This window comes from Spea bombifrons, chromosome 4, assembly GCF_027358695.1.
Source record: "Spea bombifrons isolate aSpeBom1 chromosome 4, aSpeBom1.2.pri, whole genome shotgun sequence".
Classification (NCBI taxonomy): Eukaryota; Metazoa; Chordata; class Amphibia; order Anura; family Pelobatidae; genus Spea; species Spea bombifrons.
The window spans coordinates 92,543,343-92,558,928 of NC_071090.1; the positions used below are offsets into that span (position 1 = coordinate 92,543,343).

A 15,586-nucleotide genomic window follows, 5' to 3' on the forward strand; every position below is an offset into this window, starting at 1 on the left:
CCAGTCAGCTCCAGCACTGGCTCAGCAAACACTGCAGGGATATACTCAGACCCCTGTGTGCCTGCGCAGAAAGTGCTCCTACTGATTTCAATGGAAGTCCACCGATTGGCTACTACAAGGCTATGAGTCTGTGTGTTTGGCTAGTAAATTCAACTAACAGAAAACAACACAATATATTTAAAAACTCTTTAGATACCAGATAATGAGTACGGCATACAAAAGCAAGGCATGCGTGAAACGGAATGCATCACGGCATTTGGCAAGAAGTTTCTTTCCTCTTTTGGGACACAAGAAAAAGTTGAAATCTGTTAAGCGCATTTTGGATTTCTGTCTGTGGAAGCAAATCGTTCGGTCCCTCTTCCCATTTTAAAGAAATGGCAAATTGACGCTCCAGCGGTCATACACACTTGGATGCATGTACTAGTAGCAACACCACAACGTTTGTGGTGTTGCAAATGCATGGGGGGGATCAACAGAATCTACAGAATCCCCCCCACATGCATTTGCCCTTCTCCCCAGATATTTTGCATGCAGGAGATGTGTTTGGCCGACTACATCTCCCTCCACATGGCAAGAAATGTCAGGAAGAGGGCAGCTGCAGCAACAGGACTGCAGCTTCTAGTTTTATTTTTAAAATTTTGAAAAATACATATTAAAGTACCCATAGATTTTAAAGCATTCTTCTTTAAACAAGTGTTCTGCATCAATGAATCATTTGAGTAAAGCACTCTGGCTTTGTTCCAAGCGGATAGAACATTCCAATCAATGCTAACGCTCATTGACGGCACATACTACGGGATGAGAACTCATCTGTTTAACATGACACATCTATGGCGGAAAAAAACAAAACAGATCATTATGTTTTTCTGCTTGTGTCATAATATTGAATGAGAGAACGAGAACATATGTTTCAATAACGCGCATTGGCACTTTGTCAGTTGATACGTTTCATGGGTCAGCACAGTAAATAATGTTATAAACACGTGTAATTATGGTAAAAGGTTAAACTAAACAACGTATATGTATTTAGAACCCTTTAGAATTAAGCTGTTCCTGTGTATTTTTGGGGTACTTTCATTGAAAGCAGATCACCGACAACTAAAATAATAGATACTGGTTTTGCCAGGATTTGCCAGATTCCAGTAAATTACTTTTTCAAAAATATTCTACTTGCAAAATATAATACATGCTATAAATGTTAACAAATGAAATTCTTTATGCTTAATACTGAATGAATGATCGTAATTTAACCCCTTAAGGACAATGGGCGGTCCCTAAACCCATTGAAAACAATGCATTTTGAGCCCGTACATGTACGGGCTTTGTCATTAAGGGGTTAAATGTGTCACTGAGGCCGTTTGAAATGTGAGGAGGTATTTCTAACTTTCTCATCTTCTTTCATGTGTTAATCGGAATAAGGACAGTAATGACACTAACCCCAATTACTCTGTTCCCTCTTTTATTAAACTCCATTGTGTGTATTATTAGACAACAGGAACTTGATAAAATATTTTCTTTTTCACTGCTTTCCGGTGGATTTCACCACATTGGGCTTGGCAAATGAGCACAAATATATCTAATTGTACTTTTAAATGTAATATACCGTAATACACCGAGTCTTTGGCCCAAATGAAACCTCCTGCTATCCGAATTAAAAAAACAGTGACGATCCATAGTCAGCATAATCTACTTATCTCTGCGTTCAATGGATTTCAGTGGCTAATGATCGTCACCGGCATTTCTGCTGTAATACGGCTTGACCGGCCCTGCGGTGAATGGGGAGCATCGGCTATGCAGCTGTGAACCGAATAACCCTGAGTCTGGGTGATCCCAAATACAAGAGAATACAACGAATATACAGGATGCATTATGTATAAACATGGAGTCTATGGAGCATATACTCTATTATACCGTATCAAGGGCTAAAGCTATAATTGTAACTGCTGCAAATGGAATATTAAACATCTGCCACCAATCTATTATCTGCTAAATAACACAGGGTAAAAAAGTTATATATATATATATATATATATATATAAACAAGTATATATACACATATATCTATATCTATATATATACACACATATATATACACACATATATATACACACATATCTAGATTTATATACATAATGTTGTAATAGACTCCAAAGTGTCTTCATGACATTGTTTTATATGGCTCAATAGAACCAAGGTTAAGCAATTACCTTTCATTTATGGCAACCTGTTGGATGTAAACCCTTTAAGCGCCGCATGGACTTCCAAGTAAAATATTTCTGGTTGAAAGAGTTACCCTTGTACAAAGGGCAAAATGCCCATGCAATTCCATATGAATAAAACTCTGGCCTTCCGCTGCATGCAGACAGGTAGAAATAAGCACATTTCCATCCGCAGCTATAAAGAGTCACACTGAGTACAACTATTGATTTTTCTTTTACTGTTCAAAACCACTCACGACTTCTTTTATTTAAATAATAAAAGGGGGAAGCAAAATGGACATTTTGACCGGCTCTTAATGTGACCAGCCAAATAGTGACAGGTTTCAAGGGGGTCATCGGGGTGTGCAGATAGAATCACGGTGTGGGTGGGGGAAGGGAATGAGCTGCCTTTTGATCAGTAGGACCATTAGTGTGAATACACACAGAGGAGAGAACACAGAACTGCAGTAAAAGAGCTAGCGCTATGTGCGTTGGGAGATCCATGTCATTCTGCGTGTGGTACATATGCTTACAACCCGCTAGCCGTATAATATGGAGACGTGCTGATCTCTGTACAATGCCAATAATCACGAGGTTCTATGCACAACGCGAATGTGCAGGTTACACAGCACTCAATGCGGGCACATTCAGTACTCTAAACGAACAACAATACAGCCCCGTGTATGCAGTAAAAGCTATTTATTAAGAGATGACTCTCCTAACCATCATGTATGTCCCAGGCAAAGGAGAACTAAGTGTCAATGGATGGGTGAAGTTTAATATATTTAAATATGACAATCCAGGCTGAAAACAAGGGCATCCGAGGTCATCCTGACAGTGACATCATTAGTGTACGCGCTGCACATGTGTGATGTCACTGGACCATGCAATTGTGTACAGTGAAGGCTTTGACAACTCTTTAGGTATTGTAGCCCATCTGCTTCGGCTGGTACTGCAGAGCAGCCAGAGAGGCAACTAAGATGAAAGGTTCCTGCTTAGGAGTAATTTTGTCCGTTGTGTAAAAGCACTTTTGGTCCCACCACCACAAACCCACCCATCCTACCAAACGCTATCCATGCTATCTCTTTTTGGAGAGTGCAGATGTGATAGGGTCTTGCAGGCTGTCTATGTCTTTCTCGGGGTCTCCCCACCACTAAGCCACTATATTTACATCGGTCTCTGTCCAGCCAAGGCTTACGCTTATTTTCATTCATCAAGGCAAAAACTGCTGGCCTCTGCATAGAGCCTTCCACAACGGCACAAATAAATGCGCACGGAATTAAAAGAGATAATATAAAATACTGGGAACTGCTTAATGAACAATGATCTGTGTCGCATTTCTCTAGAGGCGGCCATTCCTCTCCCAGTGACATAAATCCATTTGCAATAATTAGAAAGAACGAAGTGGTGCATAGGAAGCGAATTAAAATATATATTGGCCAAGTCTTATTTAAATCATCTACGGGGAGAAAAAACGGGGCTGCTGTTCATCTGGGCAAAGAACGGCGGGTACTAAGATCTGTTCTTCAGCACTCGCTACTACAGACCCCTGCACCCCAGTTTTCCAGACAGTTGCAATGGAGCTGCCCTTACCAAGTTGCAGACTGCACTGGACTCAAATGATAGTTTCTTCATGCATTATGGGGGATAAATCGGCATGAAAACGGTTAATCAGTGCTTGATCTAACCTTAGATTCAAGATACTCATATGGCTATACCATGCCCGTTTAACTTTCTTTACTCCATCACTTGTGCCGGGAGGCTGTTCCACTCATCTACTACCCTCTCAGTCAAATACAACTTACATTACATCTAAGAAAAACCCAATAGATTTTGTCCATCACTTAAACCACTTGGCCATGACTACTCAGCTTAACGTCCAGATATCTTAATTGTTTAATTGTTTAGAGAAAACAGGATACAGGGCCTGATTTAAGAGAAGAGCTGCTCAATCAGCTTCTGCCCTGGCGTCCGCGTCAGATTTGCAGATACAAAGCCCTGGCTCACAGAGCTTGCAATCTAATCATGCCAGCTCCTACCCAGTAAGGTTACACAGGAGTGGCATCTTTTATCCTACCTCACAAGTGCCCAGCTGGCAGCGCCCCTGCTAATCCTAAACCGGTCCCGGCCACGGAGACCTGCAAGCCAGTGCATTACCAACCACCGAGAGCTAAAGGATTAACAATACCCGCACAAAACCAAACTTTTAACCACTTCAAAGGGTGTCACATTTAGCATTAGCCTCCCGGCACTTCTTATTTGTATCTCTGTGGCAATGTTTGACAGTAAGCCGCTGCGAGAATTGTGCAGGTGTGTGGGAGATGTGAGTGCTTACTTCCCCACATGCGCAAGCACCCTGAAAGGAGAGAACGAGCTGCACTTTATAACCCCCCCCCTGATCTGGATGTCTGCCACTTCAAAGACCGCAGGGAGACTCTGCCTGTGGATGCATTATATGGCTCTATTGTAGAGAAACAAGATTTAGAGGAAGGCTGTGCACAAAAGCACATACTCCCCTCCAACAAAACAGCCTTACATTTAGTAAATGAGCCACTTTCTGCCTCTGACACGCGCTTACAGGGAATTCTTCACTTAATGGAGCTCAAGGGGGAGACAAACAAAGGACCCGCTGAGTATCTTGATTGTGTTTTCAGAGCAGCGAGTGAATCTAGCGAGCTGATTCATACAAGACCTGCACAAAAGCGGGGTCTTTAATGTAGGTTTCGAAGCATGGCCCGCTGTTAGGAAGAAAGCCGGGGGGGGGGGGGACACGACGCTCTAAACCTTCTGCACAGAGAAGGGGCAGCGAAAAAAAAAAAAGCAAGCAATAATCCACAAACGCTCCCCGCCCCAAGTAAACTTCCCATCACAGATACGGGTGACGCGATCACTCGGAGAGAAGTTAGTAAGTTGTGTCTTCGATGACACTGTTGGACCAGAATGCTGAGGGTCCTGGAGCTGGGGCAAAAAGCTTAACACCCCAAAAACATTTGAGCCTTTAAAAGCATTACAACACACATTTCCAAAGAGATTCTTAAAGGGGTCCCTAGATTAATATATATATATATTATATATATATATATATACGCCGCTATCGTCCTTCCCTTTAAAGAAATGACCTAAGGGACCCCTTTATAACACAACGGCATATAGAAACTAATGAGTTCCAACACATGGTTGGGTTCTTTGTTTAAAGTCACGTTATAGTTCTGTTCATGCCTGGGAACTTTCTAAATGAGCCAACCCCGGGACTGATGAAATATTAACCCGTCAATGTCTCATCATGAAGGCCCTCTGTGGTAACCAAATGGCTCTGATATCAGTCCTCATGGGAACCTTGACTTGTCAATATACACTTGAGTCACCTGCATTCAAGCAGGGCTATCAACCATAAAAGTACCCATTGAGAGTCTTATATATGATCACAGCGGTGTAGAATAGAAAATATTAATACTCTGCTTCCTGATATCGCAATCGATATTTTAGTGATAGATGGGTAATGAGGTATACATGCCTCTGGCACTAAAAGGGTTACATAACTGAGCTCTTCATAAAAAAAGAACAACAGCCTTGAAAACCCCGGAAAAGTTTGAACGACGCAGTCATCATCTATCTCTTCTATGTCTTGGATCCTGAATGCTGGTTATTTCCTACTGGACTGTGATACGGAACAAAACTTACAAAAATTAGGCAGCGTGTCAATGAAAATGACTTAAAAAGGTTAACTTTAGTTGCGAACATCGGTTATTTTTAGCAGTAACCCCGCGGTGGAAAAAGTAATAAAAGAGAGAACCAGCAGTGTGTTATATAGAAGAGAAACCGTACATATCCTGCTCTATTTAAAAAAAATAGCCAGTCCAAGATAAAAAAATAAATAAAAAAGCTAATTCTAATTAGTAATCCAGCAACCTGGAAGTGCACATATATATATATATATATATATATATATATATATATATATATTGAGACTATTTCTTCATTTACTGTGAAACAGAAACACATAGAAAGATAATAAAAAAGAGGTTTTGCTTTGAAGGAATAGCATACACTCCTCTAGGACACCGGATTTTCCTTCTCGGGTTATTATACTGCATATGCATCTCACAGGAGGCACCGAGGGTGCTAGATAACCAGAACAGCCTCTCAACAGAGGTGGTAATGGCTAATACAGTGAGGGAATGTAAACATGCATGGGGGTAGGCATAAAGCGATCCGGAATCTAAGACGAGACCAAGAACTGATTAATGGTTGAGTCTTCACTTTAGCAAAAATGGGCAGACTAGACGGGGTCAATGGGTCTTTATATTTCTGTGATTTTTATTTAGCAGTAGTACCTTTCTTTCTCTATTAAACAAATCACACCTCTCATTTAGGGCCCAGTATATGGAGTTTAATGCCCTCCGAACAAATATTTATCCAACAGTACTGCTGAAAGAGGTAGCATAATATTCTCTCTTCTCTAAAGGGATTAGTACACATTACTGTAACTCATGATATTTCACTTTGGATACGTGGAATTTTTAGCAGCTGCTATTTTTACGCCTATCTTCATAAATTCAGCTCCAAGTACTTTAAGAGCACATTAAGTGCTCTATGCACCATGTCTCAAAGTGATCTGGCAAGGAGATCCAGGAAGATACATTACCCTAGAATAAGACGCACGCGACTGTATCTCTTCCACACCTCTGCTTCCGTACACGTTTAAGACTTTAACAATGTTACAGAAACCAAGGTCTTTAATGGGGAGCGCTGGCCATCATGATCAGGTCCTTCAAGAGCAATCCTTTGAAGAACCCAGGCAGAAGTACTCAGGAGCATTAATAGTAACACTTTTGGGAAGTATTAGAGTAGGTTATATTGGGCACTTGACATCAGCTAGGCAGCTACTTGTATTGTGTGAAGCCATACAAGTAATCATTTTATAGTAGGCATCAGAACAAATTAACTGATTGTGACAAAGCCCTGTTATGGCTCACAATCGGAGAGATGGTTGAGGGGAGAGGAGGCCAAGGCCCACCAATGTCACTTTGAGGGATTATAAGTACAGTCCTCTGGGGCAATAAGACGCAGGAACACTAGTTCGCAGCAAGCTGTGTTTTATTTAGAAGTGCACAAATTAAACACCCTAAAACAAAATCATGTCACGGGGTCAGGGAGAGAGGAAGGATCCTACTATGCAGATAAGCACTGTAGAGAAGTCCAGTATACAGTCCGTAATCAAAAGGGCAAAGGCAGGCAGCGAGGTCAAACGTATCCGAGGTCGAGGCAGGCAGAATAGGAGCAAAACAGGTAAACAGATCCGAGGTCGTAGGCAGGTAGCGAGAATCGTAGTCAAAAAACAGGCAAAGGTCGGTACACAAGGAATTCAAGATAATATAACGCAATCAGCACACCCAAAAAGTATTACACTTTGAACGGGTGAAGACAGGAGAGAAAAGTGGCGTTTAAATAGGTGAGTGATTGCAAACAGCTGTGTAGCGTACGCTACGTACGTTGCGTACGCCGCGTACGCTGCACAGGCTGAGTACGCTGCATAGATTGCGTACGCTGCATAGATTGCGTACGCTGCGTAGATTGCGTACGCCGCGTACGCAGCGGTACGCCCGATGCGGACCTGCGCCGCGTCATAACCGCGTCCCCCTCGGTACGCGAGGGAGACGCACCGACGCGCCCACGGCAAGCAGACGCGGTCCCAGCAGAGGTGGAAGATGCGGGACCGCGACACCGCCGTGTGCGCACGGCGGGAACCGCAGCGATGGAGGAGTCGGGACCAGGCGAGGCAGCCCTGGCGACAGAGGTAGGTACAGCGGCGCGCGTGACAAATCATGAAAAAAGCCTAGCTCCCAATTTGAGCCCTGTCTGCCTTATACTTTGCTGGCCCAGGCTGGCTAGCTCAACTACTCACTGACTTCCCCACCAGACCCAGCTAAGCCAGGTTCTGGAAAACCTGCCCCAGACAAAATGCACAGGTCCACTCAGATAATGTCACACTGGGCTCAGGGGTTTGTCTCCAGGGACTCTCCTTGTCCTGGGAGCACAGAGGAACCTCCTCTCCCCTCAACCATCTCTCCGATTGTGAGCTTTCCAAGACTTTAAATGCCCACTTCCTGCACATAATGAAGGCTTCGTCGAGGTCCTGGACTGGACTTTGGAAATCTAGTATGGACTTCCAGTCTGTCACAACCCTGGAGTTGGAGCCTGCCCTACTCTTCAAATTATCCACCCCAGGGACCCATACACACAATTTACACGTCATTTGTGCATAGAATGTGGACAAAACATCTCCCTGGGGCTGCACAGTGTCACAAAATGAACAGAGATATAAGGTATAAGGTGGCTCCTAGGAGAATCACCTCTCCTCTCCTGGGGAAGGAGATCGAGGGGCAGCTGCTCCTCCCATATTATCCTATGGGGATCCGCAAACCAATCAGAGAAGCTCCTACCTTCCCTGTGTTATTCGAAGGGGATTGGCACAGGCAGCCCGATGCCGATCCCAGGCCGCCTCTTCTCCTGCTGGGGACCTGCGCTCACCTCCTGTATCCTGCCTCCGCTCTATTACACGATTTTGTCTTAAGAATCATAATTTTACACAGCTGATAATGACAAAGTGGGGTTTACCTCTGCTTAATAACCCCTACTTATATTTCTTGAAACAGGTTTTGTTAGGATGCATATTGAGAATTTCTAAGCTTGGTAATGATTACAGCCCTGCTGTGTTCAGCAACATTGCTTATCGTTGCAACAGAAATATTCATGGTAGTCATGACTGCAATTTGGAGTATGGTTTATTTAAAGAATTAGTGAAGGCACACTATGGCTTGGACTGTTTGAGATTGGGATGGTCTATTTATTATTTGACGAAGCCATGGTTGGCCAAAAGGCAAGCAAGCAGCTGCTGCTGAAATACCTCTCCGACGTCCACCAGCAAGAGAGAGCTTGGCTGAGAATACTGGAAATGGTTCTGCTTTAGGTAACTAACTGGGTAATTCTTAGGGCAGTCAAGTATTTCGGGAATTGTTTTGTAAAGTATATTTAAGTAGGTCAGCTAGCAACCAATGAGGTTCCCATTTATCAGAATACTATTTCACGTCAACTTAGATCTCCATCCCGTGCCCATCAGGATGGGGGTTTAAACTACAATAAAATGACTTCTGGGTTTGTAGAGAAGTCATTTGTCTTTAACACTTTGGAGAAGCATGGAGCCCACCCCACATGGAGCTTTCCACATCCATTCATTCCCTATCCTGAGGGATAGAGGGAGTTAGCTTATTAAAGATAAACTTTAAACTCTACCTCCTTGGCATTCAAGAAAAAATATCTTATTCTGAACAGTCAAGGTAAGGGTCAACTTCTTAGTGAATAGATCTCATGAAGATAAAACATAATAATTTATGATGCAGTGATAATGGCAATCAGTATGTGCCAATTAGAAGAAGAGAATCCAACTATTAATTCCTGGACATTTAGTAGAATATCCAAATGTAACAGTCTCCATGGGAACAAGCTCTAATTTTCTCATGAAACCTTGAGATAGATATACATATACAATAAAATATATGAAACAGTGGGCCAGAAACAAAGAGATGTATAGACTGATACGTACGGACACAGAAGTCTCCACTCTCATAGTATCCGGGGCAGCACTGAGATCGACGTCGGTACATGGTCCTTAGTCCTCTCCGATATGCTGTCTTGTAGCTTATTCTGGTAGAAGGAAAGAGGATAAGATATGAATCCTTTAAAATACTACACCTCGTTGGGGTTTATTCACTAAATGGAGAATTTGCAGTAGATTTGTGTTTCAGCTACTTGACTTTGTTATACATTAAGAAGGCCCGTCCTCAATAAGCTTCTTCTGCGGGAAGAGTTTGGCAGGCCCCGTGAATGTATAGTCAAGTAAGCAAGATTTCTCCTCAACCACTCAATTATGCATTATACAGGGCACACTATGCCCTTCACAAATGGTGAAGTGATGTACACTACCGTTCAAAAGTTTGGGGTTTGGGGAACATAAAATCCACCACAGACGTAAATGTTATAAATGACTACTGTAGCTGGAAACAACTGTAATGGAATATCTTCATAGGCGTACAGAAGCGTACAGTATCTTGTGTTCCAATGGCACGTTGTGTTCGCTAATCCGAGCTTAAATTTAAATTGATCATTATAAAGCCCTTTTTTGCAATTATGTTAAACAGCTATAAGTTACCTAATTATCCATGAAAACCATTAAATGACCCCAAACTTTTGAACGGTAGTGTACTTAAAAGCGCCACTCTCCTGCCAACTCTCCCTTTAAGGATCTCTTAAAACTCCCACCAAACTGACACAGGCTTCCAAAGCAAAACAAAACTCCTAACGAGCTAAATATATTTGATTTAAATATCAAATGGATTCAACTATCAAATGCCCATAAACCCACCTTCAAGAAAACACACACCTATGCTTAAATAAATAAAAATAATGCTTAGCATTGGTATTGATCAGCAAATACAAAACAGAGCAATAAATGTTTAGCTCATACATCTACTGCCCACAAGGACAAAATTTTGGAAAAAACGTAATTTACTGAAGAGACATCTCACGTCTATTCCTAACACAAGTGACGGATTTACTGCGGTCATCACCAAGCCGGTGTCACATTGTGATAAATCTATGTCACAGTTGGGTTGGAGCGTCACAGGCACCATGTTCTTCTACAATAAAAAGCCAAACATTATGCCCTAAAATGCCGTCATAGGCACAGTTCTTATTGCAAGCATTATGGGTACGGTAGCCTCCTGTAAAGCAACAGGTACTTCTAATGGGTCAATTCACTAAAAGGAGGGCTGGAAGAAGAGTTTGCATGAGAGTTGTGGTTTCAACTCCCTCACTTTACTATTCATTATGAAGGGCCAGCACTGACAGGTTTCTCCAACTAGAAGGGCTGAACTGGCCCTGTGTAAAGGATAATTTATTGGCTGATGAGAGGGCCAGCACTAATTTAACCGTACATTATGGAGGGCCAGCCAAGCTCTTCCTACAGCAGAAGCTTATTGGGAATGGGTCTTCATAATGAATAGTGAAGTCAAGAAGTTGAAACCAAAACTCTTTCGCTAACTCTCCTGACAGTTCTCCCTTTAGTGAATAGACCCCTAAGTGCCTGGCTGCTGTAAGAGGTAGGATGCACCAAGAAAAAGTGACAAACCGCATTAAAATCTCTTAGACATAAAAACATAAAGATTCTAGAAAATCCACTATACCTGTGCCTCGTGCATTTGAACCAGTTTAGAATGTCTGTGCACCGAGTGTAGTATATCTGATCAAAGGGGTGGGCATAGGACTCCTGCACTGTGACAGCATAACTGAAAGAGAAAGAAAATCAGTCAATAAATGTCGGTGACGGCAAACAATAATAATCATTGTAATAAAGCTACCAAACTAGCTCATGAGTGCATTCATAATGGGACAAAAACACATTATTGGACACGCATAACATGGAGCAAGCAACGTTTGCTTAGTGAATAACAAAGATTTCAGTTTGTTTTGCAATTGAATTGTTCACGTTACAGATCACATTAAAGGTGGAAAAAGTTCTGACGTGATTTATCTTTGTCTCATTATTTAACATCACAAGAACCTGGCATTTTAACAGGGGTGTGTAGACTTTTTATATCCACTGTATATATATTAACAAAATTATTGATTTTTCTACTAATTTTCGGAATTCGTTGTTTTTGTGTCTCAAATAAACAGGTGTGAGATGCAGATATCTCATTCGACGTCCAGCCTCCTGCCCACCACCCCGGATCGTGTTCGTTTTCTCCCTGCACTGCGCTTGGAGGCTGCACTTCTCCAGGATTAACTCCCTGGGCTCCCACATCTTATCTCCTACAAGACTTGCGTGGCTTTTTTCGCAGCAGTTTGTTCTCTGCACAGTAGAATATCAGACATTATTTTGGCGTCAAGGACAACCCGATGACATTCAGAAATCTAAGTCATTTTATATTTCTCGATACAACTAAAGTGTGCCCCTCCGACCTAACCCCTAAGCCCTGTCGGTGAGAGATATTACTAGCTAAGTGAGGAAGTCGTCCTGGTCAGTGGAACCAATCAATTCTGGTATTTCATTTTCGTTTCTCCTCGATTGGGTGCCTGCCACGCTGCCTCTGCTCTCCCCAAGATCAATACCTTCCATTTGTGATTGGAATAAAAGTTACAAGACACAAAACACCCCCCAACCCATTCTAGCAGCCGAGACACCCTCCTGCCAATACAACTGGATCCTTGAGCACGGACTAACATGGAAACCTGAAGGTCATCTGTCCATCCTCTTAGAAGCTTCACATTCACATCCAAGGGTACAAATGAAATGGCAGTAAATTGAAAATGATAATAGGGTAAAGAATGTTTTTAAGTATCATTTTGCTGGACACTCTTCAGGTTAAATTGCAGACAGTGTTTTGCTTGTAAGCACAGTTTTTTTGGGGGGGGGGTTAACAAAAATGTTAGGTCTACAAGAATAATATAGGAAAGAGGCAAAGTTCCAGAGAACCTGCTAACCTTATTGAGGGTTTATTTTCCCATGGTTGTATCTTGCTGAAGATTTAAAATGTGTTTTTGCTCTGCCTGGATTTCCAAGCTTTCTGAGCCCTTTTCCCACCAACCTGCAGATAGCCCTCCCCTCCCTGTGTGTGGCCCCAAGGCACTGGCCCTGGGCTCTCATATGGAGATGGAGGGCAAGGTCTCCAGGGCAGTACTCAATACAAAAAATGGATATTCGAGGCTGTGGAGTGTAGTCAAAGATGGTACCTTTTATTGGGCTAACATACAAAAAGCCATAGAGTCACCTTGCTTTTGGGACCTCAGAGGTCTCTTCTTCATCTAAAAGGTATCACATCTAAAGACTCCAATGTAGTTGTGCCATGGAGTTATATTATGTAACATATCAATGTTCTCGTCGAAAACATAAGTCACAATGTATAAAAGCAATGTGGTAAACAATAGTGCAATTTCCATAGAAACCAATGGAAAATGTGTGCCTCCCCCTGAACACCCTAATAATTAAACTGAACCGATTTGAAAGATGTAAAGACAACATATAGATGAGTTTTTATACTTTAATGATTAACGCAAACATCTACTCTGTTTCAGAGCACAGAGAAGCTTTCAAACAGGCACCATAAAACAATGACATCAGAGGAGACTCTGACAGCTTCCTGTGCTTTATGTTTATACTATTGCAATAAATAACAAGGCGAGATGTAAACGTAAATCCCACCAAGAAAGTAAATAGCTTTTATTGTGATTGGTATTAAAACAATAGCAGATAACAATACTTAATTATTAAGATTGAGAATCCAAGCATAGCCACTGAAACCATAAGGAGAAGAATCCTATCTTACCGGGGTAAATCGCCATTAATTCACACGTAATTCTTTCAACCTCCAGGCTATTAAAACAAAAAGTATGGACAATAATAACAGCTAAAGGTCTGTGTGTCACACGAGACGCAGGGAACACAGCGTGGAGAGCGATATTTCGCATTTCACCTGGGCAGGGACAACGCTTCTGGCCAAATCAAAGCTACAATGAATCACTCAATTAAACTAAAACTAAATTACTGCGAAAAGGGACAACAGATGCCAGAAAACTCTTGATTAGTGAATGTTTTAAAGGAAGTGGATTTGTGGTATTGCATCATAGTCAATAAGAAAAAAGGAAGAGCTAATGAGATAAGGCTACAGCAAGAAAAACCCAGTAAGCGGGTGTCCGGAGGCTAGAGGACATCACTAGAACGTTGTGTAGATATCGGTGATCGGTACTGTGGTTTTCCTCATAACGCACAAAAAAAAAAAAACTAATTTGTATAACTTCATACATAATGGTTAACAAAATTTGAAATTCCAACTTGTGCTTCACAACTTTTAACTAGTATGTTTTTAATGGAACAACAATATGCCTGACGAAGAGCCCTAGATAGTCTTAAAAGCTTGCAATCCATTATACGTCAGTTATCCCATAAAGGTATCATCATTACTAAATGTGCTTTCTCTCTTTCTATGGCTAACACGGTACAGCTTTATTCTTGTTATACTAAATGACCCATCGAGTGCTATGTTGGCAACTGTGTTATTTACACTATAAGGTAAGGTCATTCAGGGTAATTTATTGGTTTCATTTATGTCAAGTTCTGCCTCAGTAAAAGAGAAATATAACAAACTATTAACAAAGATATTACTATTATATACTAGTTCACTACTGCAGTCCTCGGACGTTCTACAGAGCGAAAAAAAATCACAATTCATGTGCCCAGCAACGCGTGAACGCCAAGCGCTAAACAAAAAATCTGATCCTCTCCATCATCCATAGTGTCACTGACCCTCTCCTATGGGAAGATAAAGGCATCGCCCAAGAGAAGACGGCCTTTGGAGGGCAGCAATGGAGTTTAGGATTCACATAGAATTTTTTTGGAATCCAGTCTGATTTTTTTAAGATTCCCCAGGGTTCACTTACAGATATAAAAAAATATACATGTAGGCAACCAAAATAAAATGTAGGGACTATGTGTAGTTGGCTCCTGTGAATGGTCAAGTCTTGATAAATGTCATTATTATTCTAGATAAAATAATGTTATTTCTATTTTTGTTATTAGCGGCTTTGGGAAGATGTGCAATAACGGACAGTTTCCTATTGAATGTGATGTCCCCACAGCGCCATTAATATAGCCATCATGATCTCCTAGGTTGGAAGTCCAGTGATGTCAGGCTTTCTATTTAAAGTCATCCACTCAGAGCAACAGGGAATGTTTAAGTGAGTGTTTCTATTTTCCGACGTCACTTAATAGCCGTTCTCATTTACAAAACAGTTCCTTGGGATCAGTAAATAAGACGTGATTTAATATTGCAGTGACAGTCGAATTTAGTAACATTGATTGATATAGGATCTCAGGCTTGGTAAAAGATGCCCCAAGGTCTGCATAAAAATGATCTAAAGATGATTAATATTCTCCGGTAAGATCACAGACTGTTATTAAGCCTCCACTGTCCATGGTACTGAAAAGCTTCTAAAATGTTCTTCACAATTTCGCTGTTCCTCTGTAGGTGTCTCTAAGCACCTCTTGTGAAGTGGAGAACATGACTCTGGAGAAGACCTTCTGAAACAGTGTCATCTTACTGGTTTTCCATTGTGGTCGCTGATCAGAATTATCTCTTAAAGAAAATGGAACGCAGAAGCTCTTAATGGGAAACACTCACGGTGTTTAAATAGAACCACATCCATCCCTACAAACGACCTATTGTGCTTTTTTATTTTGGGGAGATTTAATTTCAGCATTAAGCTCATGGAAGCTGACATTGGTAGCAGCTTGTGGCAAGGCCAGCATTATCTGATCAATTTCCTGGCCTGAC

The 15,586-nt window shown here is 41.6% G+C and overlaps 2 protein-coding genes across 3 annotated transcripts in view; one reads left to right on the plus strand and one right to left on the minus strand.

Annotated features, from left to right (window-relative positions):
* Window positions 1-15,586, minus strand: part of MEGF11 (multiple EGF like domains 11) — a 106,638-nt gene that overhangs the window by 89,461 nt on the left and 1,591 nt on the right. The window contains exons 2-3 of one of the 2 annotated variants that reach the window (XM_053462327.1): window positions 11,441-11,542; window positions 9,802-9,902 (exon numbers count right to left, since the gene is read on the minus strand). In XM_053462327.1, coding sequence (XP_053318302.1) covers window positions 9,802-9,902; window positions 11,441-11,542 — 203 coding nt within the window. Of the gene's footprint in view, window positions 1-9,801; window positions 9,903-11,440; window positions 11,543-15,586 lie in introns of those variants that run through there. The other variant, XM_053462328.1, reaches the window with a different exon arrangement.
* The window catches only part of DIS3L (DIS3 like exosome 3'-5' exoribonuclease), a 114,224-nt gene that overhangs the window by 24,543 nt on the left and 74,095 nt on the right, over window positions 1-15,586 (plus strand). The window lies entirely within an intron of this gene.